Genomic DNA, 27,868 nt, shown 5'->3' on the forward strand with positions numbered 1-27,868 from the left:
TTTTTTTTGGTTTGTTTGTTTTTTTGTTTTGTTTTGTTTTTTTTGTTTGTTCTGGGGGTTTTTTTCTCTTCCTTTTATTGCTTCTGTTTTGATGTCTGTTTTGTTTTGTATAAAGGGAAAATTATTAATAAAAAAAAAAAAAAAAAAAAATTAGTTAAATTAGTATCTGCAGTAAAGATTTTTTCATACATTGTATACATTCTACCACAGGCAAAGTTGCCTCCATTTTTATAGTTTATTAATATTTTGTAATAATTTATTCTGTTTTGGGAGTGTTTTTTATGTATCTGTATTATATTATACATACACATTAAAAGTGAATCTCTGGCCAAAACATGCACTCAGTTTACTTCTTACTCACTATGAGCATCATTTAAATAACCTTTATCAGATTTGATGGTTTTGTTACAGACTTCTCAAAAAAGTGTTTTGCTTTTCTTTCACAAATGTGGGGATTAAATTGTGTTAAAATGTACAAAACGGTGATGTCATGTTTTGAGACGAGGACCCAGGCACAGAGAGACTTGATGAATTTAAGAATCTTATGATTTAATAAAGAAATTTGCAGACTTGCACAGAGATGGTAAAATTATGATGACTGATAATGGAGATGAAGACAACAGATGATGACGACAGGGAGGAACAGGGGTTTAAATGCACCAAGGAGACAATCAGAGAGAACTTGGGACAACTGGAGACATTTAAGGATGCAGGGACTGACAGAGACAGGGAAGAAGTCTCATCGTGACGTGTAAAGTTTATCTTGCCTGGCTGGGCAGCTCTCTGGGTGCTCAGCACCCCCAAAGCTCTGATCCTAGAATCGCCCCTGATTCACCTTCACTTTTAAGGTCAGTATTCACTCAGATCTGCCAGTGACAGTGATGGAAGAGCAACACCTCCACCTGTTAAATACATTAAATGGAATGGCTTTATAATACGGTGGGCGGTTCCATGTCACTGTGATAGATCTGGATAGATGATGAATATTCAAGGTACACAATATTTTCCCTTCATACAATAAAATATTTCAGGTGTTAGAGGTCTTTGAAGTACACATAGAGCAGGTGTAACTTGTCAGTTATTATGTCCTAATATTTTTTCCAGGATTTCTCTCAATTTTAGCAATTCGGGTAAACGATGCATCATTTGTCTGCACTCTGTAGTGATGTCATGTAGTGTGATCCAGGATTAAATGAAACAATTAGTTTTTAAACCAGTGTTGTTTTGTAAGTTTAGTGTTTTGTTAGTTTACACATACTAAACCGTAGAGACATTTGAAACCTGCTGTTCATGAGGATGCTAGTTAAAATCCCGGTTCTGGTGTTTATGTTTTCTGTAGCACAGAAAACCAACAACAGCAGCAACAAGAATCACAGAAACACTCAGACCAGCGATGAGTCCAACAGGTGCAACTGTGTCTCCTCCTGTCTGACCTGCAGGTGAGAAACAGGTGTGAGGTGTCAGCTGTCAGGTAATTTTATATTTTGCTTCATAAAAATCAAATTGCCCTTGAATTGGACTAAAATGAAATTATCTTGTAAACAGCAGATTAAATAAATAACTATAAATATATTGTTTAGATTAGAATTTTTTAATATATATTCATAAGGAAACTGGATAAATAATAACTGTTAACTGATAGAGGAGGGGTGGGATTAAATAACTTTTTTACCTCCTTTTAGATATGTAAACTAAAAGTAAACATGGTGTGATATTGTAGCCCTCAGTAAAGATTAGAAAGCTAAATCTCAGCAGAACACACATTTGACAAGTTGTAAACAGACTCTGAAGTGGAAGCGAAACTTTACTTATTGTAGATCACGATTTCTTAATGCATGTTCTAACCTGGAAACTAAGATTCACTTTCATTGTAGCCTAATGTGTCAGCAAAGTTGCCGTTTGTCACTTTGTTTCTGCTTGTAACACTTTTGAAGCAGCCAATTTGAGGTGTTCTCCCCTTGAGCCCATGTTAAAAGGCTGGCTTCACTACACACCACAGAAAGAGAAACAGGACAAGTGAGTGATGATTTTCAAATATTACTTTTATTTCTGTAGTGCAGCACATTGCAGAAAAGCATTAACAAGCAAACATTCCAGTATATCATACATATAAACAAAAATCACATTCATGCTCCAGACTGCAGCAGTCAGTCATAAATCAATCAACAAATATGAGTCAAAACTATTTACTTTGAACATTTTTCATATCTCACATGTTCCTGTGTACAAAGTAAATATCGTTAGATTAAAGAAAAATCTATCCATGTGTATGATCTCCTGACCTGAAAGAACAAAACACATCAGACTTCTTGTGTTTTCCTTTTAAAATAGTTTTTTTTACTCCATCGTTTCTTTTTCTGCATCTTTTTATTGTACTGGCACTTCCTCACTGGTCTCATTTAGTCCCATTTTGTGGTTTGTTTACTTCCTGTTGTTTCACCATCATCACTGATGTTACTGCTGTTTTTACAGAGTTCTGCAGTATTTAAACATGAACGTGGATATTTGACCTGGTGTAATGTGTTCGTCCCTCAGTCTGCTGAGATGATCACCACTCATCTCTTCAAGCGGTTAGTTAGTCTGTTAGTGTAGTGATGTGTAATAAATGCATTTTTTAATGTTTGAAGTTACGAACAACTGCAGTGAGTGCTTAGAGCCACTAGATGGACGGATGGATAGAAAATAGTTTGAAAAGCCTTTACTTTGCTCACACGAGTCACGTTTGACATCAAATTGTTACCTAGAAAGAAGAGTTACATTAACTAGTTACTTACAGGAAAAGGATGGAATCAGAAACTGTGTAGTGTTTGTGATCCTGGCTGTCGACTCTATTTCAGACTTCCTCTAAGCTACACTGACATCACTCCTCCTTTGCTTTGAACTATTCACAGTTGAACACAGCGTAACTGTAAAACCACAGAGTTGAACTTCCTGTTATGATGTTCTGCTCTAAATGCTCCCTCACTTTTTGTCTCTATGACAAACTAAGAATGATAAAAGGATCAGCTGACATGCGTGACGTCAGTTTTAGTTCCAGAGTTCTGCAACATCAACATTGATATCGTGCAGACTGATGCCAGCAGAAATGAGAGCTTTGTTTGGTTTAAATGTTATAGCATGAAAATGTTTTAGTTTTACTTTAGTGTTTTGTTCTTTACATAGTGTAGTAAAGTTTCCTTTACACAGTGGGTTTGTCTTTAGTGTCTGGTCGTTCTGGCATTTTAAGCTGAAAAGCTTCACAAAGGTCAGAGGTTACAAATTCAATTCTCTGAGTAACACATCCATATCATAACCTGCTATAATGTTTCTATGATAATGAATAAATAATAAACTTAGCTGCTATTGGGAAAAAAAAACACGACAAATGAAAATTTCAACCACCCTGTCCTATTATACCTTTTTCTCAGAATTTACCTCTCTGGGCCAGAACAGAAGACCAGGGTAGGGGTGTCAAACATAAGGCATGGGAGCCATAATCTGCCCATCACAGGCCCACTGGGTGTCATTGGAAAATGCAGCTTTGCTGCTTTTTCACTGATGACCTCATCAAAGGTGAAGGTGATGCCAGATTGAATGTGAACTTAAACTACTTTACATTGAGGGGAGTTTAATGTGGCCCACGATGTAAAACCAGTTTGACATACCTGCCCCAGAGTCATTCACTAATATTAATAAACTGGTAAATAACATGCTGTCATTCAAACAGGGTTCATCTTCACTTTTAAGGTCAGTATTCACTCAGATCTGCCAGTGACAGTGATGGAAGAGCAACACCTCCACCTTTTAAATACATTAAATGGAAAGGCTTTATAATACGGTGGGCGGGTCGTTCCATGTCACTGTGATAGATCTGGATAGATGATGAATATTCAAGCTACACAATATTTTACCTTCATACTATAAAAGATTTCAGGTGTTAGAGGTCATTGAAGTACAAACAGAGCAGGTGTAACTTGTCACTTATTATGTCCTAATATTTTTTCCAGGATTTTTCTGAATTATAGCAATTCGGGTAAATGATGCATCATTTGTCTGAACTCTGTAGTGATTTCATGTAGTGTGATCCAGGATTAAATGAAACAATTTGTTTTTAAACACATTTTTTTACTTTAGTGTTTAGTTTAGTTGTTGTTTTCTAAGTTAAGTGTTTTGTTTGTTCACACATACTAAGCCAGGAGTTACTCATTGTTCCCAATATTTTTTGAATCTCGATGTTCAGCAACATTAATTTCTGTCCTCACATCACCTAGTTTTCTTCTAAATGCATGAAACCACAGCAGAAGACTCAGTAATCAGCTGTAGAGACATTTCAAACCTGCTGCTTTTCATGAGGATGCTAGTTAAAATCCGGTTTGTGTCGTTCATGTTTTCTGTAGACCAGAAAACCAACAACAGCAGCAACAAGAAGCCCAGCAGGAACACTCAGACCAACAATCAGTCCAACAGATCCTCCTGTGTGACCTGCAGGTGAGAAACAGGTGTGAGGTGTCAGCTGTCAGGTAGGTGATGAGTGAAGAACAGAACAGAATCCATTTCCTCTTCAAACTGCTGTCAGACATTATCTACTGCACTCTGATCACATCACTCAGACCAGCTGCTTTCTACAAAGTCTCATCAACAACATCTTTAGAAACAAACATCAACAACCAGGAAGCAGCTTCACCTCTGATCACACACACACTCAACTCTACTCACTCACCTGAAACAGTCAGGCTGACAGTGTTGATGCTCTCCCATGATTTTGTCACTTTGTTGAAAATATTACAATTGTATGATCCATCATCAGCAGTCGTCACATTCTTCAGAACCAGAGACACATCTCTATTATTCATATTCCTGTCCTGTAGATCCACCCGGTTCTTAAAAGATGGATGCTGACCATCTGGATCCAGCCGGTCATCCCGGAAAAAAAGCACATAATTATCTCCCAGGTCAGCTCTGTTCCTCTTCATACCTTGCATGATTTTGTCTGATGGAACTCGACATGGTAGAACTACGTCCTGTCCAGGCTCAGCTGTGACGGTGTTCTGGGCTGAAACAGGAAACAACACAGAGCAGAGAGGTTAACGGTCAAAGTACAACTATTCACTTCTACATCAGCTAATCAGAGAGAGAAGAGGGGAAAAAAAACCAAACTTCTTGTACTTTATTTAAGAAGAAAGTTGCCAAACCTTTGAATCTGTAAGTCAGATCAGACTCTTGTTATATACAAGCAGTTTTCAGTTCTCTCTGGGTAGTTTGGCTTCCTCCAACAGTCATGCAGTTTGTTGCACAGTAAGTATTAAATCATAGATTTTAAAGACATTTTTCTGAATCTGATAATCCGGCTCTTTGGAAAAGAGGAAGAAATAAGCAGATGTGGGACATTCACTAAAAAGCATAGAGGATTTATTTGTTTATATGGGGAAAAAGAGAAAGAAGTGGGTATTGAGAATGTCTCCTGTGGCTGCTGTGGAGGTGGAAGTAGAACAGAAGCCACTTGACATTAAGGTTGGGCGATGTGTGAAATTTTTCCAGTCAACAAGGGCGACTTTTTAAAGGGTGGAACAACTGATTTGCACATTTAGAATTTATACGTTTTGTTTGGAGGGAATATTTTACCTTCTTCTCTTGTTTGTTTCAGTATTAATATTAGAGTTGGATGTCTCGAGATCGGTCTTGGTCTCGAGACCGGTCTCGAGACCACTTTTACGTGGTCTTGGTCTCGACGGACTTTTGTCTTGGTCTCGGTCTTGGTCTCGACGGACTTTTGTCTTGGTCTTGTCTTGGTCTCGACGGACTTTTGTCTTGGTCTCGGTCTTGGTCTCGCTGTTTCGGTCTTCCGTTCTCAAATCGACATAGTGTTCGGGAGATTTGGAGTCAACCATCAACGGAGCGGGGGGGTGGCTTACTGGGCTTAAGCCTGGGTCATTTTTTCAGAAGCATGGGGTTTTTTGGAGTGTAATTTGTTAGTTAGATGCCTGGCTGACAACTGTATAAAACAAAAACAACACACGAAGCACAGAGCGCACCGTCGTAAATTCCCCCTAATTTTGGTTTGATCCGAGCTTGGACACTAGGCGACTGAGCACAGCACGCATGTGAGCGAGGGGGGAGAAGCTGCTGCCTGCGAGTTTGCTGCAGACAGAGGAGAGCTTAAGTTCGACCAGGTACCAAAGCAAATCATTCGTACTGAACTAATAATGTAAATATGACGGTGTATCACAAAAGATTGATATCAAACTGATCAGTTGGTTGCGTTACTTACTCTTCGAGTGAATCAACAAATGGATCAATAAAAAGCCGAACAACAATGCTGATTTTTTAGAAAGTCTTAGCTTACATTTCATATTTTCAGTTGTTACCCTCCACGGCTAAACAAACTCTCTAAATCGGTTTCAATTGTGTACTGATGAACACAACAATGGACATAAGGAGCTTCTTTCAAAGAAAAAACTCAGGTAGATGTTATTTTATATATTATGCTTTGTATGTTGTTCAGTATATCTATGCAAAACAAGAGGAATTTCAATACACAGCATTATATTCACAGATGAAACCAGATATTTACATACACTTTAGGTAGAAAACATAAAAACTATTTTTTACTGTTAAACATCAATTTAGAGTAAACTTTTGTTTTAGATAAATAAATGTTGAAATATCTTTTGAATTAGTTAAATGTCAGAATAAAAAGAGGGAGCTGTCTATTTTAATCACTTTCATCAAATTTAGGAGTACATATACACTAAGTTTATTGTTAATTAATAAGAAAACTCCAGACGATTCCATTCTGAGCTGAAGAAGCTTCTGATTGGTTAGTAGAGTCCATGTGAGTAAATTGGTGTCACACCTGTGGATGTTTATAAGGCAAAACACAGAGCCTGTTTCTTTGACATGGGAAAATCAAGAGATGTCAACAAAACACCAGGAAAAGAATTGTGGAGCTCCATAAGTGTGGCTCAATTTTGAATACAATTTGGTGCCACTTGCAATTAAGAAATACAGATAGTTTCTCTCTTTACTCTTAAAGTTAACAAATATGTTTTTTATATTTATCAATCTAAAAAAATAAACATTTAGTCTGATTTGATGTCACAATTAAAAAAGTGTTTGTGTTTTTATCTGAAGAGTGTGTAAATATCTGGTTTCAACTGTATATTTGATGATGTTGGTGTTTGGCTTGATTGTCAGCACAAAGAGGGAGAGAGAGGAACAGAGAGGGAGAGAGAGGAGCAGAGAGGGAGAGAGAAAGAGGAGAATGAGGACAGAACAGAGAGGGAACAAGAGCAGGTGAGACACACATGTTAGTCAAATGGTTGTTTGCCAAAACTCATCAGAACATGTATCTAGTACCTGTTTCTTTTTAGATACCATTTGTTACTTTTCAAATTCTATATTTATTAAGTTATGCAGGCTTGTTTGCACAACAAGGCTAAATAATTATATAAACTTTTCAGAATCTAAATAGTGTACTTTGGTAGAATTAAAAAATAAGTGTAGTGCAGGTCTATGATGATTTTCAGTGCTACTATCATCTAGTTCTGATTCTGGTTCTGTCTTGGTTACTGTTGTAGTCCTGTTTTAATTCTGGATCAGTTCTGAGTCTGGTTGAATTGGGGTTTAGCCCCTGTGTCTTGATACAGGCCCGACTTTGTTCTGCCTTGCTGCTTAATTAAAAAACTAGTTTAAGGTGTCCTGCATATGTATATAGAAGTTATATATATATATATATATATATATGTATGTATATATGTATGTATATGAAGTCATTCTTTTTTGAACAAAACTCAAAACAGAGCCTAATAATCTTTCAGTCATTTCTACCCTCACTTAATTTCCTTTCGCTGCTCAGCTCTCACACAGTGGCTCAGTTATGCTCCAATCCCTCCATATTGTGGCCAATCACATGCGAGGATATAGGATAATATCATTGTGTGAAAAACAGAGAGGGTGAGAGACACGACAGTCAAGTGGAGCGTCCGTCTGTCCTCTCAGTAAGTGAGTGAGACAGTAGACAGCGGTGAGGAGGGCTGTGCGAAAGCAAAAACACATAAATATGCCTGACACCCGTAAACGAAGCAGCATCTGGCTGCAGTTTAAAGACTTTTTTTGTCTCGGTCTTGGTTTTGGTCTTGGTCTCGTCTCGACTCGGTCTCGGTCTTGGTCTCGTCTCAACTTGGTCTTGGTCTTGTCTTGGTCTCGGATTAGGCGGTCTTGACTACAAGTCTAATTAATATGGCTACTTTTTGAATTATTTATTCATATATTTATTTGAGCTGCGCCAAATCGCACTAAAGACTTAACTTTACATCTGAGATTTTTTTAAATGTTTGCTGGGTTTCCACAGAGGATATTTTACCTGGTAACTGGGAGACAGAGAGAGCAAGGAGAGGTTGTTCTGGGTGGGAAGGTGAGAATACAGCAGTGAGACTGGACCTCGGTGCACAACAGTCTACCTGCCAGCTACACCACCTGAGACTCTGCTGAGCTCGCGAATAATGCTTCCTTCATTGTCTCCTTTAGCAGAGGAGACACTGGGAGCATCCTTAATGAAAGGAGAAGGAAAAATGAAGCTACATGATTCCTGAAAACAAACCACCAGATCAAAGTGCATCTTCGGGACTTTTTAGTTTCATCCACTTCTATATTAAAATTATCAATCGGTCTGATTCGCTGAGCTACTCCTTATCAAGTCTCCTGCACATCCGTCCTTCGCCTCGTGACGTCTGTCATGGCGGGCAGGGTGGAGTGATTATAACAGGAGGCTTTATGTTTGTTTGTGTCGTTTATGTGAACGAAGCTCGGGCCTCAGAGGTTTCGCTGTGTCCTGAGGCAGCTTGTATGTTTCTATTTTATTTTATTTTTTAATACGTGACAGTTGTTTACAGTAAACAACAGGAATGTTCGCGGCCTGCCGTTGTGGTGTAACCGCAGAGAAAGTGGAAGCTGGAGGAGAGCTCACCTTCAGCAGCGAAAACCACGACGAAGAGGATCAGCAGAGCCCAGCAGAGAGACGCGAGTGTTAGTGAAGCCATTCCCGTTTATCCCGGTACATCCCAAACACTAACACACTCTATGGATTCAATAATTTTCCCCTTTAACGATGGAGGAAACCCGTAGACGCGACCACTGAGCGATACTGTTGGTACGGAAATACGTACCAATGGGGATAGCTTGATTAGTTTTTGTCTTGGTAAGACTAATAGATGCAGGAGGATGATGTTGTACGATGTACGATGACTTGACATGATATTAAAGTGTTTAGGATGATAGTTCAGGGTGTATTTGGTGTTTTAAAATAGGCAGTATAAACGTTTCAACTATTTGTGGATTTAGAAGAGAAATCCTGGTGTAGGCCTACTAATGGATAAAGGACTTAAGTGGATCGGACCAGTCAAGCTCCTCTTTTTGTCCGCATAAAGATATTATAACTAATCCTGAGATATTTTAGTGTAAGTAAACAGAGAGCAGTTTCAACAATACCTCCTATTTTTTGCCCACCGGGACTTATGTCTGTCACTCCTACTCTTATACTGGAATTTTTCCAAGACATGGGCCGTTTATCAATGCCCAAGTACGCGAGTACGTACTCGCCGAGAACACACGGGAGTACGTACCTGCCGAGAACACGAGCACGGACTCGCGATATGTACAATTGGAACACCTGCGTACATGATGATGTCACAGGTCCGGAGGTTTTACTGCCGTCCCCTCCTAATTTAACTGTGAGTAACATGTTATGAAGCTTAACTGTAATCACAGCCAAACCGGTTTACTCAGGAACAAATAAAACACTGAAATAAACCAAACATTAACATTTATAAGTGATCTAAGTGACTTATATATCATTTTTAACCTCAGTAGTGAAACCTCCATTAATAAAAATAGTGTACATGTACATACGTGTACATACCTTAATAAAAACAAGCAGGTGAGATGTTAGAACGCTTTTATTTCTATTCTAGTGGACACTCAATACTATAGACAGCTGCTGGGGTTTCTTTAACCTGAGTAGTGAGAAGTCCATGAGCGGGGGGGTTGAAAACGATGTGCCTGGAGTCCGCTGTTGAGTTTTGGACGAAATGCATTCTGGGATATATAGCTGTCCCAAGTCCACACCGATGCATGCTCGATAAAATGGGCGGATCGAGAACACATCCGGGACTTTTTCGCGTTCTCGGCTTGATGCGTGCCAATTGGAACAGTACTTGGTCTCCAACTGATGACGTATCACGAGTACACGAGAACGCAAGTACGCACAAGTACGCATATTGAGAAACGCCCATGTATTCTGGAACAGGAATCGTAGTGGATCCTGTCAAAATAAAAGCACACGCACAGCTTCGCTTTCCGTCCCAGTGGAAATTTGTCAAAGCAAATGTCTCGTTGACATCGAAACTGTGGCCGTTTATCAATGCCCACGCACGCTGATGCGTGCTCGCGTCGCTCGGTCGGTGAGTACGTGCATCGCCGAGAACGCACGGGAGTACGTACCCGCCGAGAACGCGAAACACGGACTCGTGATTTGTACCAGCGTGCGTGATGATGTCACAGGTCCGGAGTTTTTACTGCCGCCCCTCCTAATTTAACTGTGAGTAACATGTTATGAAGCTTAACTTTAATCACAGCCAAACCGGTTTACTCAGGAACAAATAAAACACTGAAATAAACCAAACATTAACATTTAGAAGTGATCTAAGTAACTTATATATCATTTTTAACCTCAGTAGTGAAACCTCTATTAATACAAATAGTGTACATGTACATACGTGTACATACCTTAATAAAACAAGCAGGTGAGATGTTAGAACGCTTTTATTTCTATTCTAGTGGACACTCAATACTATAGACAGCTGCTGGAGTTTCTTTAAAACCTGAGTAGTGAGAAGACCATGAGCGGGCGGGAGGGAGGGGGGGGACGATGTGCCGGGAGTCCGCTGTTGAGTTTTGGACGAAATGCATTCTGGGATATATAGCTGTCCCAAGTCTACACCGATGCATGCTCGATAAAATGGGCGGATCGAGAACACATCCGGGACTTTTTCGCGTTCTCGGCGTGATGCGTGCCAATTGGAACAGTACTTGGTCTCCGACTGATGACGTATCACGAGTACACGAGAACGCAAGTACGCACAAGTACGCATATTGATAAACGCCCTGTGTTTTCTGACAGAGAACCTACGGTGGCCCTGAAGTGCAAATCACACCAACAACAAAATCAAATTGAGAAGCACAAAAACAAAATTGAGAAGCACAAAAACAAAACTGAAAATCACAAAATCAAATTAAGAAGCACAACAACAAAACTGAGAAACACAAAAACAAATGGAGAATCACAAAACAAAATTGAGAAGCACAAAAACAAAACTGAGAATCACAAAATCAAATTAAGAAGCACAAACACAAAACTGAGAAGCACAAAAACAAAACTGAGAATCACAAAATTAAATTAAGAAGCACAAAAACAAAATTGAGAAGCACAAAACAAAACTGAGAATCACAAAATCAAATTAAGAAGCACAAAAACAAAATTGAGAAGCACAAAACAAAACTGAAAATCACAAAATCAAATTAAGAAGCACAAAAACAAAACTGAGAAGCACAAAAACAAAACTGAGAATCACAAAAACAAAACTGAGAATCACAAAATTAAATTAAGAAGCACAAAAACAAAATTGAGAAGCACAAAACAAAACTGAGAATCACAAAATCAAATTAAGAAGCACAAAAACAAAATTGAGAAGCACAAAAACAAAAGAAGAATCACAAAAACAAATTGAGAAGCACAATTACATTAAGAAAACCGGAAAGGGTAGGTACCAGTCGGCAACAGGAGACATCACTGATTGGATGTCCGCGCTGTTCGTCTTTGGAACCGGAAGTTACTCTGTGGCGCATTTCGTTTGAAGAAGAACGGCGGAATGTTTTGTCCTAGCTGTGGGAAAAAGCTGGTTGAGGAGTCACCGAACTTTTGCAGCGGCTGTGGCGAGAGGCTTCATCACGCATCTTGCATCGGAGACACTTCACTCCCATCGAGTAAGTTAATAAGCATAATAAAATGTTTGTTATTTATTGATTTATTAGCCTAGCGTTAGCAGACCAGAGGGCTGTTCCTCTAAGCGAGCTCAGAAAATCGAGGCTCATTTGAAAATGCACGCAGCTGTCAAAATGACTGCTCAAGACCTTTCTAGTAGTGAAGGTTTGAGGGCAGTTCTAGTGTTAACAAACCTCGCAGCTAGGGTGCCACGGACCAGACTTGTCCACAAGCATATTGCATAATGAATGAGCAGAAAGACTGCAGGTTAGCCTCGTTCCTGGAACCGAATTTGGGGCAATCGAGCCTGGATTTTCAGAGTGAGCCTGGCTTTTGGGATTAGCTTGCTTCGTGGAACAGTCCTCTGAGCATTTCCACAACTGAAACGATAATAAATTAGTTCATTTATTATGTTTGGTTAACTTTAGGAACTAACACTATTATGTGTCTATACATTAAAACTTACTGGTGTAGAATTGTATTGGTCAATAGTATCAGTTACATTGTCATTCCTTGGTAGAAATTTTCTAGTGAGATTATTCAGTGTTGTCCTTATTTGCGTGTTGTGTGGACAATGGAATGTCACATGAATGAATGTCTTTAATGTGTGACATTGTAGTACATTTTTCCTTTGTTTCCCTGTAGCATCACAGACTACCTCAAACTGCCCGACTCCAACCTTCAGCACCTTCATAGAATACAGAAAAAAGAAAAATGAAGAGAGGCAAAAGTTTTCTGAAGGGAGGAAGGGCTTAAAGAAAAAGGAAAAAAGAAAGGTTCAGGTAGTTTGGCTAGCTCTGTCTGAAAACAAGTTGAGGTTAATTTTCTAATGACATTCTTTAGTTATTCCTTAGGGGAGTTGTGTAAAAAATGTTCAGTGTAGTAAAGCTATCCAGAATAAGAACAATTGTTTACGAGTAATTGTACATTTAGGGTTGTCAGGAAGATCCCTCTTTTGCAGTTAATAAATATTCAAGTTTGAATAGATCTGTTTAGTCATATTAGTATCTACTTGGCCCATTGTTCATGTCTTTTTCCTTACAGATAAATGTCGGCTTGATGACCATTAAAAAGGGTGGTTTGAAGGCATACCGTGGAAAAACTATTTTCCTAACAACAGACCCTGACGCTACTGCCACAAGTCTGCTCAATCAAGCTGTTAAAAAAAATGAAGGACTTTAACAAAGATCTAAAAGATGGACCTTTCCTTCTTCTGTATCCGGATGGCACTGAGGTCATTACTGTCCCTGGAACACAAAGACCATTTACACTTGAGGCTTATAAGGCTGAAGTTGGCAAGCCTTATCAAAGAATCACTGTTTTCATCTGCTTGAAGAGTGACTTTGAGGATGGTAAGCTGCTAATGTTTGTTTGGATTTTGACACACATTCCCTTAGTTTCAACAACTGCTAATTTTGAAATTGTGAAATGATAACATTACGCATAAAGCACCCAAGTCAATAGCATACCTACATTAAAATGGTGAATGGCCTGTATTTGATATAGCACCTTCTAGGGTTCTACAACCCCCAAGACACTTCACAACAAAACCAGTCATTCACCCACACACATTCACACACTGCTGGTGATTAGCTACAATGTGGACACAACTGTCCTGGGACTCACTGACTGAAGCAAGGCTGCTGTACACAGATGCCACCTGTCCCTCCCACTACCACCACCTGGCATGGAGGGTGAAGTGTCTTGCCCAAGGACACAACGACTGTGACAGACTGAGCAGGGCTCAAACCTTCAACCTTTTGATTACAGGGCGGGCTTTTAACTCCTCTGCCACCATTGCTCCCTAAATTAGCTTGTATATGTTATGTTTCTTCCTGGAAACATGAAATTCAGCCATTTTTGGATCTACTGAGTCATGAGTTTTCAATGCTAACTTTATGCCTTTCGTCTTAATCTATTATTGATGATCAAATAAAGTTTCATACATTAGTATGAATTTAGTTAGCTTAGCTTGATTTGTTTTCATGTATTGTAGTTGGAGAAAACTCAGACTTGTCTGACTCTGACCCAGAGATTGTTATTAAAAGGCCCTCTGAGTTTGATCTTGCTGATACACTGGTAAGTACAATTTAAAAAATTTTATAGAGTTTTCTTGTTGTTTAGCCACCACCATTTGCCTCAGTTCAGTAAAACAGTTAATAGTTATATGTGAAATACATTTTGTGTGTGTGTGCGTGCTTGCGTGCGCGTGTTTGTTTGTTTGCTTGTTTATTTGTTTCAGCCATGGGAATTCCAACATGAAAGCAGTCCTTTACAGAAAGCGGCAGAATATGAGTAAGTGATATTTGAAGAACATGTAATCTTTTACTGTTTTTTGCCTACAATTTGTATTAATGAGATATACACTTTTGTCATTCATTCTGTATATGGTTTTTGGAACATGGACTACATAATACTTGTATTGCTTGTTTGTTAATCAAGATGCTTAAATATTTTCAAAGTGTCAATTAATATTTTCACAGTACACAACAAAAATGCTTTTCTTTGTTCTCTAAGGAAGGGTGCTGGGGATCTTGTGCTTGCTAATGAAGTACAACAGGTAAACTATTTTATTAGAAAAACAGTGCAGCAGACAATCTCCACCGCCTTTACTTTGCAATTAGATAACGATTCACTGTTTGCTTATTACATTCATTGTTATTATACAATGCATTTCACATCCTCAATTTTCATACTATCAAGAGATTATAACATCCACCCCTTAAAGGTACAATAAGTCATACCGGTACATGAAATAATCACAAAGCAGTCTAATGTTTCAATCATGTTGGAAGGAAGGTTACATTGAAACTAACTGTGTATGACTCGTCTCTGTCATCTAGAATCTTCTGGCGCTGATCCGTAGCCATGAAACTCATGGAACGGGAGGAGGGAGAGTCACTCGTTTGTTTATAAAGATAGACTGCAGTACACAAATTTGACCACAGGATGTTCTTCTTATTTCATTCTTACTTATTGTACCTTTAGATAATCTATTGGGATAGGGAACCTAAGGTACATCCATCTACTTCCGGACCATGGGTCCCCTACTGCTAAAAAAATAGGAGTCTATGAGCCAATAAAAATTATTTTCTGATCCCGTTTGATGTGTGCCATGTATTTAAAATATGATGTCCGTGAAGTATATAAACACATTTTGATGCCAAAAAGTGCTTACGCGACAGGTGGCAAAGGTTATTTTAGGTTTTGTTTGAAAAGACGTGGCGAAATGTAAATGTTCGTCTCACAAAATTGACATCATCGAACCAGACACAGAGAAGAGGAAAAGCTTAGTTTTGTTTAGCGAGCTTCGAATCCTTCTTCCAGGATGATGTGGAGAAAACCACTATAAATCTGGCCATGTGATAATTAGCAGCTACGCTGGGGGAGAAAAGCTTCTGAGGCGACGTCATATTTGCGACATCTGACTTGTAGTCATTTTAATGACGAATTTTTACAAGCTAACAAATCTCAAATTACATTACAGACATAGTCGAAACACAATTATTTATTATTTAAATTGAAGTACAACATATGTGTGATTCAGAGAGTAAGGCAAAGCAGACCAGAAAATAACTTTTATAGCTCCATTCACTTCCATTCATTTTTCTTTTGTTCAGGGACCCATGAGCAGACCAGAAGGGGAGGAGACTTAGGCTCCCTATATTAAAATAATTATCAATTGGTCAAATATGAATTTTCATTCATCCTCATTTCTGTATTTCCAGGTCATAGATTTGGAAGAAGAAAACGATACAGGCACTACTGAATGCCTCACTGTGGAGAGCTCCTGTTACAGGTGCGTTGTATCTTGAGTAATTATTCCAGAGGGTTGCACAAAATATATACACACAATTATTGTAAATGTATGTAGTTTGACTCTTTTACATTAGATTCTTCAGAAAAAAAAATAGTAGAATCGTTCTATAAAACTGGAACTGCATGTTTATGCATTTGTCTTTTTGCATCTACTCTTTGTGTACATGTTTTCACTCTGCAGAAACTACACACAGCTGTTTGATCCGATTGTGATTGATGATGAAGATCCTACTCCTAACGAAGCCAAAGCTGAGCCCCCAGAAGAACCTGTGTTAGTAATTTAAACATTTGAATCCAATTAACCGCCATCTTGTTCTGTACAAGACATCATGCAATCATGAGAGAAGTATATACACCTTTAAAAAAAAAAGTTTCTCTTTTTTTTAGAGACCCCAATTTGCAGGCACATGAAATTATTGCAAATTTGACACTGGAACTTGACCACAAGAAGGTCAGCAGGTTCAATATATCAAGGTCAGCTGTATGGGATGGAGCTGTTAGATGAAATCCATCATCATCAAGTTTAATGATGATGCTGGCAGCTTTGAAGAAGGTTTGGATACAGGTGGCCCGAGGCGTGAATTCCTCACACTTCTTATGGGCAGTCTGAGAAATCGCCCATCTTTGATGGACCTCCAGAAACCGTTATCTTGTATATAATTCAAGAGGTGGATGTTTTCTCCGTAATTATTACAATGAAAATTTTAATAAAAATTGGCTTATTTTTTTCATTAGCATATTTAATAGCAATTAACCATGATAATTATGTGCCCTGTATAACAGCTGCCAGGCAAGATGAGTACTTTTAGCAGGAAAGATGATCGCTGTATCCATTGTGCATGGGGACCAGCACCACATTTCCTCTCCAAGAACCTGGTCAACCACATCACAGGAATCAGAGTTTCAGCGCCACTGTAGAAGATGTGCAAGATGAGGAGATCACAAAAGTTCTACATCAGGTAGAAAATTACCTAGGCTCAGGGAATGGGTTTACTTAGAAGACACTTGGGGCCAGTTTAAAGATTTAATCAGGATAAAAGTTATCCGGGTTGGATCATATCTTGAAAGTAGGTTCAAGGTAGATTCTGTAATCTGAAAGGACAGATTTCCACCTCCCAACAACACAAGTGAAATAACAAATTGATTATTTTTTTAATCCAATGTTTGAATGAATCGTAAAAGTAGTGAAAATTATATTTTTGTTTTTCTTACAGTAAACCTTTTTTTTTTTTTTTTTTTTAATAGGTCCTGAAAGCTGAATCAGAGGAGTCTTTGCATAATCTTATTTTGCAAAACAGCACAATCTTCCAAACTGCTGGATGCCTCAGAAACGTCAAGCCTTGTGAGAAACAAGCATTTGTGGAGGAGTACCTCAGATGGTACATCCTTGAAAGAAACCAAAGTGTCATTCAACGGTAAACTCATTACTCCTTTTAAGTTCAGGATGGCCAGTTGCTCATCACAGCAGCCACTGACATTTTCAGACCTTCAGATGTATATGAAAAAACTGATTCAGTAGCATCCGTGTGATCTGATGAACAACTAGTTAATTCCTGAGCCACTGTTGCACGCTATTAACCTTTTGACACTAGAACTCTAATTTAGTATACATTTATTGTTCACAATGACCCATAATAATCATAGTCATGCAACATGATTAATTTTTCAGTTATTTATAAAAAGAGGTGATCCCTTGTTTGACACACTTGTTTATTCCAGTGTGAAAGCACTATTTTTTTTAAATGCTGAAATCCCAATGAGCTCTTCTTTTTTTGCTGTCACAGTTAATTTCTGAGCACTATGAATTGTTTTTGTGTATAAGTGATTCTATGCATTTGAAATCTGTCCAAATTTATAATGAAAGTTCTAGTAGGTAAAGACATTTAAACACAATTTAGAAGACTGCAATAGTTATAGCTATAAACCAATTATTAGTTATTTGTCTATCCTTTGCAGATTTAAAGATGGACTGGAAAGTCTGAATTTTTTAAGTGCACTGCAACAACATTCCAGTGTGCTGGCCCCACTCCTATGCTTCTCTGCCAAGGCCCTGACTGCTTCAGAACTGGAGAGCATGTTCAGACCAGATCTCAGCCCAGCAGGAAGCAACAAGCGGCATAAGGAGGTCCTAACACTTGGCTTTTGGGCAGATTATCTCCTTGATTGTGAAGGTTTGAATGGCCGCTTTTATTTGTTTATAGTTTTATGAAAGGAGAGGTAAGGAAATAAATTTTCTGTAATGTACTACAGTGTTTACTTTCTTCTTTCAGAGAAGGCAACAGCAGTGTGTCTGGAAGATTTGATGATGTTTGCCACAGGGCTGACGGCAGTTCCACGGCAGGAATGACACCACCACCATGCATCCAGTTTTTAAGTGATTCGCCTTTTCCAGTTGCAAACACCTGTGCAAATACTCTGAAGCTACCCATCTGTGACTCATACAGCATCTTTAAGGCCAACATGGACTTTGGAATTCAAAATGCTCCAGGATTTGGATGTTCTTAAATCAGCAAGGTCATCAAGTTACAGTTACTGAGATACCCTGTTAGGTTCAGCTGCCATTGGCACACTACTTAACACATTCATGTGACAAGCAACTTCCATATTGTTAAACATTTAGTTGTTTTTTTCTGAATATTGTGTATGTTGGAAAAGTGACAGAAATGCTGGACGCTATTTGTAAATGGTTTTATTAAAGAAAATTTTAAATGTTTCCTTGTGGTTAAATGTTAATATTTAAATCCATGCCAGTTGCTGTATATTATGAACAATATTATATTCAATTTAGCAAGAGGGAAAGGAAACACTACTAACATTAAAAAATGAAGGAAACACAGAAGGGCTGGAGCACTCAAGTAAGTCCAAAGGTTTTATTAGGTGCAAAAAAAGGAAAGAAACTAACGTTTCGACACCGTGTGTGTCTTCGTCAGAGTAACTCTGACAAATGTCATTACAAACTGAAGTTCAGTTGGTATCTAAAACCCAGCTATGTCCTTCAGGGCCAAATACAGTTCTGTGGCCGATTCCCAGTCTTGTGGCTGCTGCAGTGTGTTTGTGTTGTAAATATTCCTCAATGTTTGGATCACCACACAATCCAACCGGTAGCCCCTCCTCGGGAAACACATCCAGTTCCCTCTCCTCAACAGCAAATCCACAGTCTCTTGAACCATATCTGCAAAATGAAAATAGAACAGTGAAGGATTTTTTGCTCACAATATGGAACTATATAAATCAACGCATGCAGTGACATGTTATAAACTGCTCTATCATAAAACAACAACAATCTGATCAGCTTTCACTGTAGCTTACACCTACCAGACACAAATGTACCCACCTTCCTCTTCTGAAATAAGACCACCATGACTCGATGCGCTGATTCCCAGTAGATGATCCGTAACTGTGGCTTGACGATCCAGCATAATAGTCCGTGTGCGCGTGACGGAGGGTACACTGTATTGCTGCCATAGTCCCATTCTCAGTCCCGAAGTCTGTTCGTAATCTCATTGGTATCACACCAAGACTCTTTACACAGTTTATATAATTGTGAGCTATAACAGCCGGGTTGTTGTTTGTTGCTCCACACACAAGCCACATCAGTCTTCTTGAAAAGCCATCTATACATCCTGACAGGGCCAAAGGGTTTTAGTTTATCATAGCCATCTACATGCCATATGTAATTGGGCCCCATGGAGTGATACGTGCGTCTTGTGAACCTCCTTCGAGTTCTCAAAGCGATTCCTTGAGGATTTAGTTGTCTCAACAGCCTCATAACTACATCACGCTTGACACGCAGCTTGTGTTTTTGTTTGAGAACTTGCCACATGGTCCGATATCCAAACAATTGTCCTGGTCCTCGAAGCTCGGACAAAATGGCACGCCTCACCTCAGGAAGTGGAGAATAGTTGCCTCGTCTGTACAGTCCAGATTCTTTTAAATGCGTTTTCAGTGTACGCATACTAATTGAAATGTCATGATTACACTTGAGCATATCCAGTATCACCTCGTATGTATGTCCTGAATCAAAATATTCTCTAATAGCGACAGCTATGTTTGGGTCACCGCTAATGTTCATGTTTGAAAAAAATGCGCTACAGGCAGAGTAACTTCCGGTTCCAAAGATGAACAGCGCGGACATCCAATCAGTGATGTCTCCTGTTGCCGACTGGTACCTACCCTTTCCGGTTTTCTTAATGTAATTGTGCTTCTCAATTTGTTTTTGTGATTCTTCTTTTGTTTTTGCGCTTTTCAATTTGTTGTTGCGTTTAGTGAATTTGTTTTTGCGCTTTTCAAGTTGTTTTTGCGTTAAGTGATTTGTTGTTGCGCTTTTCAATTTGTTTTTGCATTAAGTGATTTGTTGTTGCGCTTTTCAATTTGTTTTTGCGCTTTTCAATTTGTTGTGCGTTTTGTGAATTTGTTTTTGCGTTAAGTGATTTGTTGTTGCGCTTTTCAATTTGTTTTTGCGCGTTTCAATTTGTTGTGCGTTTTGTGATTTGTTTTTGTGGTTTGCACTTCAGGGCCACCGTATTGATTGAATGCATGTGGGTGGCGCTCAGTGGATCTGCGCTCGACAGTGCAGCCTAGGTGGAGTAGTCGAACGCAGATTCACTGATCGCTCAACACAGACAGCATCGTCAGAAGAAAAGTTGATAAAATAAATTTAAAATTCTGCATTGTTCGATACACATGCGTACCGAACCGAAAGCACTGTATCGAACGGTTCAATATCAATACGAATATCGTTGCACCCCTATACATATATATATATATATATATATATATATATATATATATATATATATATATATAAATATATATATATATAGTCCCTCTCCTGTGCAAATCCAAAAAGAAAGTAAGACCCGATCACCCCCACTGGTCGCAGCAGATGGACGCAATCCCTGAGTCTGGTTCCACCAAAGCTTTCTTCCTTTTAAAAGGGAGTTTTGCTTCTTACTGCAGCCAAGTGGTTGCTTAGAAAGCTTTATCTAATTGTCAGGATTTCCTCTGACTTTTTTTTACAGCACAGAAGATGTTACATCACGTTACATTTAACCAGAGAGAAAAAAGAAGCACAGCAGAGACAGAAGCTGTGAAGCACAATCTTGAATCAAAGGTTTGTCAAAGAGGTTAAAATTCGCTATAAAGGGAAAACATCAGTTTTAAATTGTTAATTAAGAAGCAGAAAAGGTTTTTATGAATAATTATGATAAAGTTTATAAATGACAACAGTTGTAATGCTACAAACTGTGGCTTTTTACATGTCATCTGGCGAAAAATTCTGACAAAAGGTACTATATGAGAAGAACTGCATTCTTTTTAAACTCTTTGGGGAAGTAAGAACATTTAATAATTTAATATTGAACACATTTGTAAATACATTCGGACATCTGTGTTGCACTGTGGTGCAGTAGATGGGTTTGATTCCAGCAGCTTCTGTCTGTGTGGGGTTTCTTAGCGTGTTCTCGCTGTGACTAAGTGGGTTCTCTCCGGGTACTCCAGCTTCTGCCACAGTCCAGGAAATGTTTTTGTGTGAAGAAGACAACTGACACATGTGTGAGTCAGCGTTCACTGTTCTGTGTCAACCAGTTCAACAGTGCAACTCGCTGAGTGTTGTAATAAAATATCTCAGAGTTGTTTGATTTAAATGAGGCTTGTCTCCATTTTCTTAGAACCACATGTGGTTGCAAACAATGATGTAGGTCCACCTTATATGAACCAGTCTGGATGTGTTCAGATTTTTTCCTACTCTGTTAGCATCTGTGATGCTGGATGGCTAATTGTCATGTAGCTTTTAAATTATTAACCTTTAATATCATGATTTTTGAGCCACATCTGGATCACGGAGTATTTGGCAGTGCAGTAGCAGCACAGATGAGGCCCAGATGTGGTTCACAAACAAGTGGTTGAGATGAGACACATAAAGAGACCAAAGATCATCAAATGTGTGTTTTCAGCCTCTCAATCAGTCCTTTAGTTAAAGCTTCATTTCTAAAGTTCTGCATGTAAAACACAGCAGCAACATCCTGCTGACGACACTTAGTCTGAATCTGGTGAGAATTCTCACTGCACCGGGTTTTTCGAGCTTGTGGTGAGGCGTCTCAGGCTGCACTGAAAGAAGCTTTGTGGACACCACCTTCCTGTTCACACAAACTCATTGCCGCTGTCATTCATTGGTTCACAGCAGAGGTGCTGAGAAAAGAAAAAAGGTGTGAATGGCTTCTGCATTTTTTAAAATTCAACACTCACTCTCTGCAAGATGCAGTTTTAAAAACTGTGTTTTGACACAGCTGTGCTGCAGTAATGAAAATGTTTAATTCTTCAGAGAGTGATGCAGTTCATACGTTATGAACAAACAGCGTTCAGATCGAACAGACGGACATGTGCAGTTGCTCTTTTTATTTAACTTTTAAAAGAGTCTTTAATTTAAAATTGATTAAGACAAGCAAACAAACAAACAAAACAGTATATAAAATCAAAAATCAAAACAGTAGATAAAATCAGTAGTTAAAATGTAAGTTTTGGAATTTAAGCTTAAAAGTGTGGATTTGGTGCTTTATTCAAAAGCAGCTGAGAACAGGTGAGTCTTCAACCTGGATTTAAATAAACTGAGTGTTTCAGCTGATCTGAGGCTTTCTGGGAGTTTGTTCCAGATATAAGGAGCATAAAAGCTGAATGCAGCTTCTCCGTGTCTGCTTCTGACTCTGGGAACTGATAAAAGACCGGATCCAGATGACCTGAGAGATCTGGAAGGTTCATACTGGGTCAGGAGGTCACTGATGTATTTTGGTCCTAAACCATTCAGAGCTTTATAGACCAGCATCAGAACTTTAAAGTCTATCCTCTGACGGACAGGCAGCCAGTGTAAAGACCTCAGAGCTGGACTGATGTGGTCCACTTTTTTGGTCTTAGTGAGGACTCGAGCAGCAGAGTTCTGAATGAGCTGTAGTTGTCGGACTGATTTTTTAGGTAGACCTGTAAAGATGCTGTTACAGTAATCAAGCCTATTAAAGATGAATGCATTGAGTAGTTTTTCCAGGTCCTGTTGAGACAGATATTTAATCCTTGAAATATTCTTGAGGTGATAGTAAGCTGATTTTGTTATTGTCTTAATGTGTTTTTCTAAGTTTAGGTCTGCATCCACCACTACACCCAAATTTCTCGCCTGGTTTGTGGTTTTTAGGTGTATAGATTGAAGTTCTCTGGTGACCTGTAATCGTTTTTCTTTGGCTCCAAAGACTATTACTTCAGTTTTGTTTTTGTTTAGCTGGAGAAAATGAAGACTGCAGTTTCCCCAACATTCAGATGCATTCAGAAAGCAGTCCTACATATTTGTTTAATATGTGCATTGAAGGACAGCTTTATGTCTTTAAGACATTCCTGCAGTTTAACTAATTGGTGTGTGTTATCTGGCTACATGGATAGATAAAGCAACTCTGTTTCATTTTGCAGAGACTGATACAGCTGTGGTCTACTCAGCAGTAAGAGCTGAAGACATCAGGAATGGACAAACAACCATCAGAACAAGGCGATCCAGGTCTAGCTGCCTTTTACCAGAAACAAGGTGGCTACTCACTCTGTTTCCAGCAATCATGCTAAGCTAAGCTAATATAACCAAATTAAACTAAATCATCTAGAATAAGCTCTCATTAGCATAGCGTTGCACCAGGGCAACAGAAAGTTTCTTTAAACCTTATATCCAGTACATGTGAACTTAAATGATGCCAACCAACCAGAGTGTTTGGAAAAGTTCAATAACATGTAGGAATCACTATCAAGTGTTACAAGCATGGCCCTTTAAGGGAAATGTATTGGGGTGCGTGTGTGTGTGTTTCAACATCATGAGGATGTTGAAACAGCTTTCTACGCAAGAGACATTGTGTGGATGAGCAAATGTTGCCAAGTAGGGGCAAGAGCAAATTCAAGCAGCCCAGTAAATCTAGAAAACAGGGTTTCAGGATATTGATGGATTATTTCATTTCAGTTCAATCTTATTTTTTCAGTGTCAAAACACAGCAATTCACACAGTTGTGAAATTTACATTGGGAGGCTGTACAACCAAGCTTGGGCCAAGTGGAACTGTGGTCCTAAACTTGGAATTACACAAAGTCTGTGCAAATCCAAAAAAGAAAGAAGAGAGAACGAAACAGTAGTGGGGTATATGTAAAGAATGAAGAGAAGTGGAAGAAGCAGAGACCCACAGTTCTCATTCAAAATCACATTGAGACACTATCAATGTTCCCTCTAAGCTGCGCACGTGCGCAATTGCGCACTGCTGGCACGGTCTCTGCGCACAGAAATCTGCGTTGCGCACAAAAAAAATTAACCTGAATTGAAATTAAAATTAATACTTTAACAATTCTGTTTTGCAGTGTTAGTCAGTGAGTGACTGGCTGCTCCCGTATTGTATTAGAACGATGCCACCTTATCCCATAGTCCAGCCAATAATGCGATTCACATTCGTATATACGCAGCTAATCAACGTGGTTGACAGGCTATGACAGCGTCCTTATGTGCCGGCTGATGTGGAGTGAAGCCACGTACAACCATTGGAGATGTGAGCAGGACAGACGGAACAATTGACGGAAACAGTGTGGACTTTGCACCAGTTTTTAAATTGTGTTGATAAGCCACGTAAAAGCAGAGTTATGATTAAAAAAATATGCAATGTTTGGTTTTCTTCCTGAATACTATCGTTGTTTATATTTACTGCGGGAAGAAACGGTAAAAACGGCGCTTTATAAGGAAAAAGGCTCGAAAGCGCTCTCCGCCTGTGAGCAAAAAAAAAAAAAACTCCACCCCCTCTCTTTCCTATTCGTCCAAAAAAGTACCATGTCGACCAATCAAAAAATGGTATAGGAACGCGGCATCATGTTGTTTCAGAAACAGGGGGAAGCTTAAGGAGTGACGTCGGTGTTTTGAGATGTGAGAGATTTGAGACGTTTAGCACAAATCTTGTGTAGTTAGTGTGTAGTGTAGTCAATAGTTTTGTTGTGTGTGTCAGAACAATGAGGCGGCTGCTGAATGTTACAGGTGTTACAGCAGTGATACATCTCCTGTTGTCAGGCCTGCAGGTATCAGGCTGTTGTTCTCCTTTATCTCATAGTGGACAGAAATTATTTTTTGGAGTGGCACAAATAATTTGTGTGGCATCAGATTTGATGCAGAACAGCTGATTGTTCTGTAAATAGTTTGAAATGTTTATTTAAAAACGCCTTGGCTGCATTAAAAAAATAAATAGCTGCAAAAAACTTTGTTGTTTGCCAAACTGAATTACTTTTTTGAAGAAGTAACTATATAAGTTATTGCCCAACATTGGTCATTATATATTGTATTTGGCAGACAGAGTGTTACAGGACTCTCTCCCAGACCACAGACTCATACAAGTCAGAGCTTTATATAAAATAAAAGGGAAAAAAAGAAAGAAAGTTGTGTTTTCAAAATTGGAGTTCAAGTTATTTTTTCTTCCAATAGTGTTAACATACTACACAGGTCATGAACAATATTTTTTTTAAGTTTTCATTGTAAGTGGACTAAAGCAGTTAATTAAAAGTAGTCTAACATAAATGTAAATGCTGTAATTTGATTATTTTAATGTAACTTGGATGGATTCGATGCTGGCGTGACCACAGTGCACACGTCTGATGTCGCTCACAGTGGTCCAAGGGGTCGCTCAGGGAGTTTGTGTGTTCGCTCAGACACATGAAAAATTAGAGGGAACATTGAGACATTATAATATAATATATCACTCTGGACAACAAAATATTCACCAACCCCATCACCCAACTGGTGCTGCAGATGGCCGTCCCTCCCTGAGTCTGGTTCTGCTGGAGCTTTTCCTTCCTACTGCAGCCAAGTGCTTGCTTATAGGGAGTCATCTAATTGTCAGGGTTTTCTCTACATTGTTGAATGGTCATTACATTACAATATATACCACTTTGAGGCAATTGTTCTTGTGATTTGGGGCAATACAAATGAAAGTGAAGGGAATCAAACAAGGCATGGTGCAGGGTTCCTGAGTGTACCTCTGTTTTACAGCACAGAGGAACTGTTTGGGAAAGTTTCGCACAGAGTGACAACAATGTCTCAAACCATGAGAATCAGTATGGCATGATATTGTACTATTCAAGCCTGAGTATGTATCATGTTATATAAGTAAATGCGTTTTAAGTGTTTTTTAATGTTATGTTTTAAAATCATCTGAAATCTTTTGAAGTTTTTCTGATGTTTTTATTCCTTAATCACAGCTGTGTAATGATGTGTGAGTTATACTTTCTCTGTTGTTTCTCGAGGGGATTTCTGAAATATAACATTTTTGTTTTGGCAATATAATTACCCAAAATGAGTGAGAAAGCGATGTTGAATAATTTTCAGCATGTACCGTCAAAATGTGTGCAGTAGAGGGGTAAATGAAAAATATGAAGCAGGGAATGAGAAGAGTGAATCTACTTCAGATGTAAAGATTCAGTTTCTGTTATATCATGTTAGATTTAAACAGAGGGGAAAAGTGGAGACAGAGCTTGTGAACGTCGTTGTGAAGGACAATGTGAATCAAATTGTTTGAACTGTGTGTGTTTGTGTTCAGACTTTAAACCAGAGCCAGACGCCGTCTACTCTTCACTGAAGTAGTCCACCAGTCCAACCACTGACGTCCAGCTGCTGGTCTCTAACTGGTCCCCCTAGCACCTCAGACCATCTTCATGTTTGAAGATGTTTTTATAATTGTTTTCTATTTTTTTTTAGCTTTATGTTGTTATTGTTTTTTCACTTTCTAGACTCAAATGACTCAAATGCAAAATTTTGTTATGTTACTATGTCCCATGTCCTCGGTAACTGGTTGGAATTGTTGTAGTATGTTTGTGATTGTTTGCTCTTGTTTCCCCGTCAGTGATCTGGTTTCACTGGTTTTCTTCATGTGGTTCTGTGGGTTTCAAAAAACTGTCACATGGAAAATCTGACTAGTGTGATTGTTGCTAACACACACACAGCTTTAATGCAGAAAGCAAAGAATAAACATTAAACTACAACCACAGACTGAACACAGCAGAAGCATCATTCAGTGGCCACAGAAAACCTTCATGATGTTTGTGTTTGATGTGCTTGATGCTTGTGTTTTTATTTCTCTCTCCTCAAACACCAGATGTCAGTAGAGTGCAGATTGCAGTGACATGAAATCTGTTTTCTCACCTCTTCCAATTTATAATCCTACCTACAGAGGCTGCTGAGGGACAGACAACTCTGGCTGACATTTATCTGTAGTGACTGTGAGTCAAAAAATAGAATGATAATAAAAACTAAAGCGAAACTAAAATATCAGCCAATGGTTCAAAACTAAACATCAGCAATAGAAACCTGTTAAAGTTTCACTGATGATCTGTTTGTATCCATGTTAGTATTTAAAGTCCAACATCTCCCTCTAGTGGCCATATATAAACATGTGTGAGGATGGTGTTAATGTAAACTGTGAATCATAGTGTTCCAGTCAGTCATCAGTGTGTCTCTGCACAGCTGTAATTAAAATGTGTTCAGAGGGCCTCAGTGTCTGAATGGTTCCAGTTCAGCTCCATAACAGCAGCGTCCCTGGTTTGATTCCTGTGTTTCAGCTCATATGTGCCTCTCTCACTGAGGGGGGGCATGTCATGAGCTGTGTGCAAGAAGGATGTAGGATCAAATTGCAGGACTCACGGACACAGAATGAAAACTAAAAATAGAAGTTTTAATGTTGGAAAAACCTTTTACAAAATAAACTTCACAAAAACAACCCAAAGCCTGAACATGGACACAAGGAACTAAACTGGACTCAAGAAATTAGAAACACAAACTAGGAAAACTATGAGAAGTATGGAGGGAACACAGAGCAACATGCGGGTAAGGTTAAGTTAATGATGCAATACACACAGAGGGATAACGAGGATATGAGTCACAGGAGGAGGGCACAGCTGGGAGTTTTCAAACATAAGACAAGGGGAAGCAAAGCAGAATGACAAAGGACAGTGACTGTCAAAATAAAACAGGAAATATGACAGACCATACCTA

At 38.8% G+C, this 27,868-nt stretch overlaps 1 protein-coding gene and 3 long non-coding RNA genes across 9 annotated transcripts; 3 read left to right on the forward strand and 1 right to left on the reverse strand.

The window, feature by feature from the left end:
* Positions 1–1,337: 1,337 nt before the first annotated feature.
* On the forward strand, positions 1,338–2,570 carry LOC120437571. Its single transcript, XR_005611246.1, has 3 exons — positions 1,338–1,439; positions 1,938–2,016; positions 2,473–2,570. It is a non-coding gene; the product is annotated as an uncharacterized LOC120437571 (long non-coding RNA).
* Positions 2,571–4,802: 2,232 nt separating this feature from the next.
* Positions 4,803–27,354, forward strand: LOC120437582. Its single transcript, XR_005611258.1, has 3 exons — positions 4,803–4,931; positions 23,285–23,396; positions 26,418–27,354. It is a non-coding gene; the product is annotated as an uncharacterized LOC120437582 (long non-coding RNA).
* Positions 11,709–18,174, forward strand: LOC120437552. Of its 6 annotated transcripts, XM_039608122.1 has the most exons (9): positions 11,709–12,018; positions 13,061–13,368; positions 14,013–14,095; positions 14,259–14,311; positions 14,534–14,576; positions 15,745–15,815; positions 16,017–16,106; positions 16,223–16,294; positions 16,401–16,448. In XM_039608122.1, the coding sequence occupies exons 2-9, from the start codon at positions 13,185–13,187 to the stop codon at positions 16,414–16,416; spliced, it is 612 nt and encodes a 203-aa protein (XP_039464056.1). In that variant the 5' UTR covers positions 11,709–12,018; positions 13,061–13,184; the 3' UTR covers positions 16,417–16,448. The 6 variants fall into 6 exon arrangements, 2 of the variants coding, with proteins under 2 accessions (XP_039464056.1, XP_039464055.1); XM_039608121.1 differs by having other exon boundaries at positions 16,223–16,469; XR_005611223.1 differs by lacking the exons at positions 11,709–12,018; positions 15,745–15,815; positions 16,017–16,106; positions 16,223–16,294; positions 16,401–16,448 and adding exons at positions 17,081–17,250; positions 17,792–18,006; positions 18,106–18,174 and having other exon boundaries at positions 13,228–13,368; positions 13,670–14,311.
* On the reverse strand, positions 18,691–20,084 carry LOC120437577. Its single transcript, XR_005611252.1, has 2 exons — positions 19,170–20,084; positions 18,691–19,007 (listed from the first exon to the last, which is right to left on the reverse strand). It is a non-coding gene; the product is annotated as an uncharacterized LOC120437577 (long non-coding RNA).
* Positions 27,355–27,868: the final 514 nt, after the last annotated feature.

Source organism: Oreochromis aureus, linkage group 3 (assembly GCF_013358895.1).
Source record: "Oreochromis aureus strain Israel breed Guangdong linkage group 3, ZZ_aureus, whole genome shotgun sequence".
Classification (NCBI taxonomy): domain Eukaryota; kingdom Metazoa; phylum Chordata; class Actinopteri; order Cichliformes; family Cichlidae; genus Oreochromis; species Oreochromis aureus.

Coding starts and splice junctions, on each gene's coding strand:
- LOC120437552 (XM_039608121.1), top strand. CDS start 13,185: ATGAAGGACTTTAACAAAGATCTAAAAGATGGACCTTTCCTTCTTCTG. Junction 14,096..14,258: donor TTGATCTTGCTGATACACTG/GTAAGTACAATT, acceptor TATTTGTTTCAG/CCATGGGAATTCCAACATGA. Junction 15,816..16,016: donor GTGGAGAGCTCCTGTTACAG/GTGCGTTGTATC, acceptor TTCACTCTGCAG/AAACTACACACAGCTGTTTG.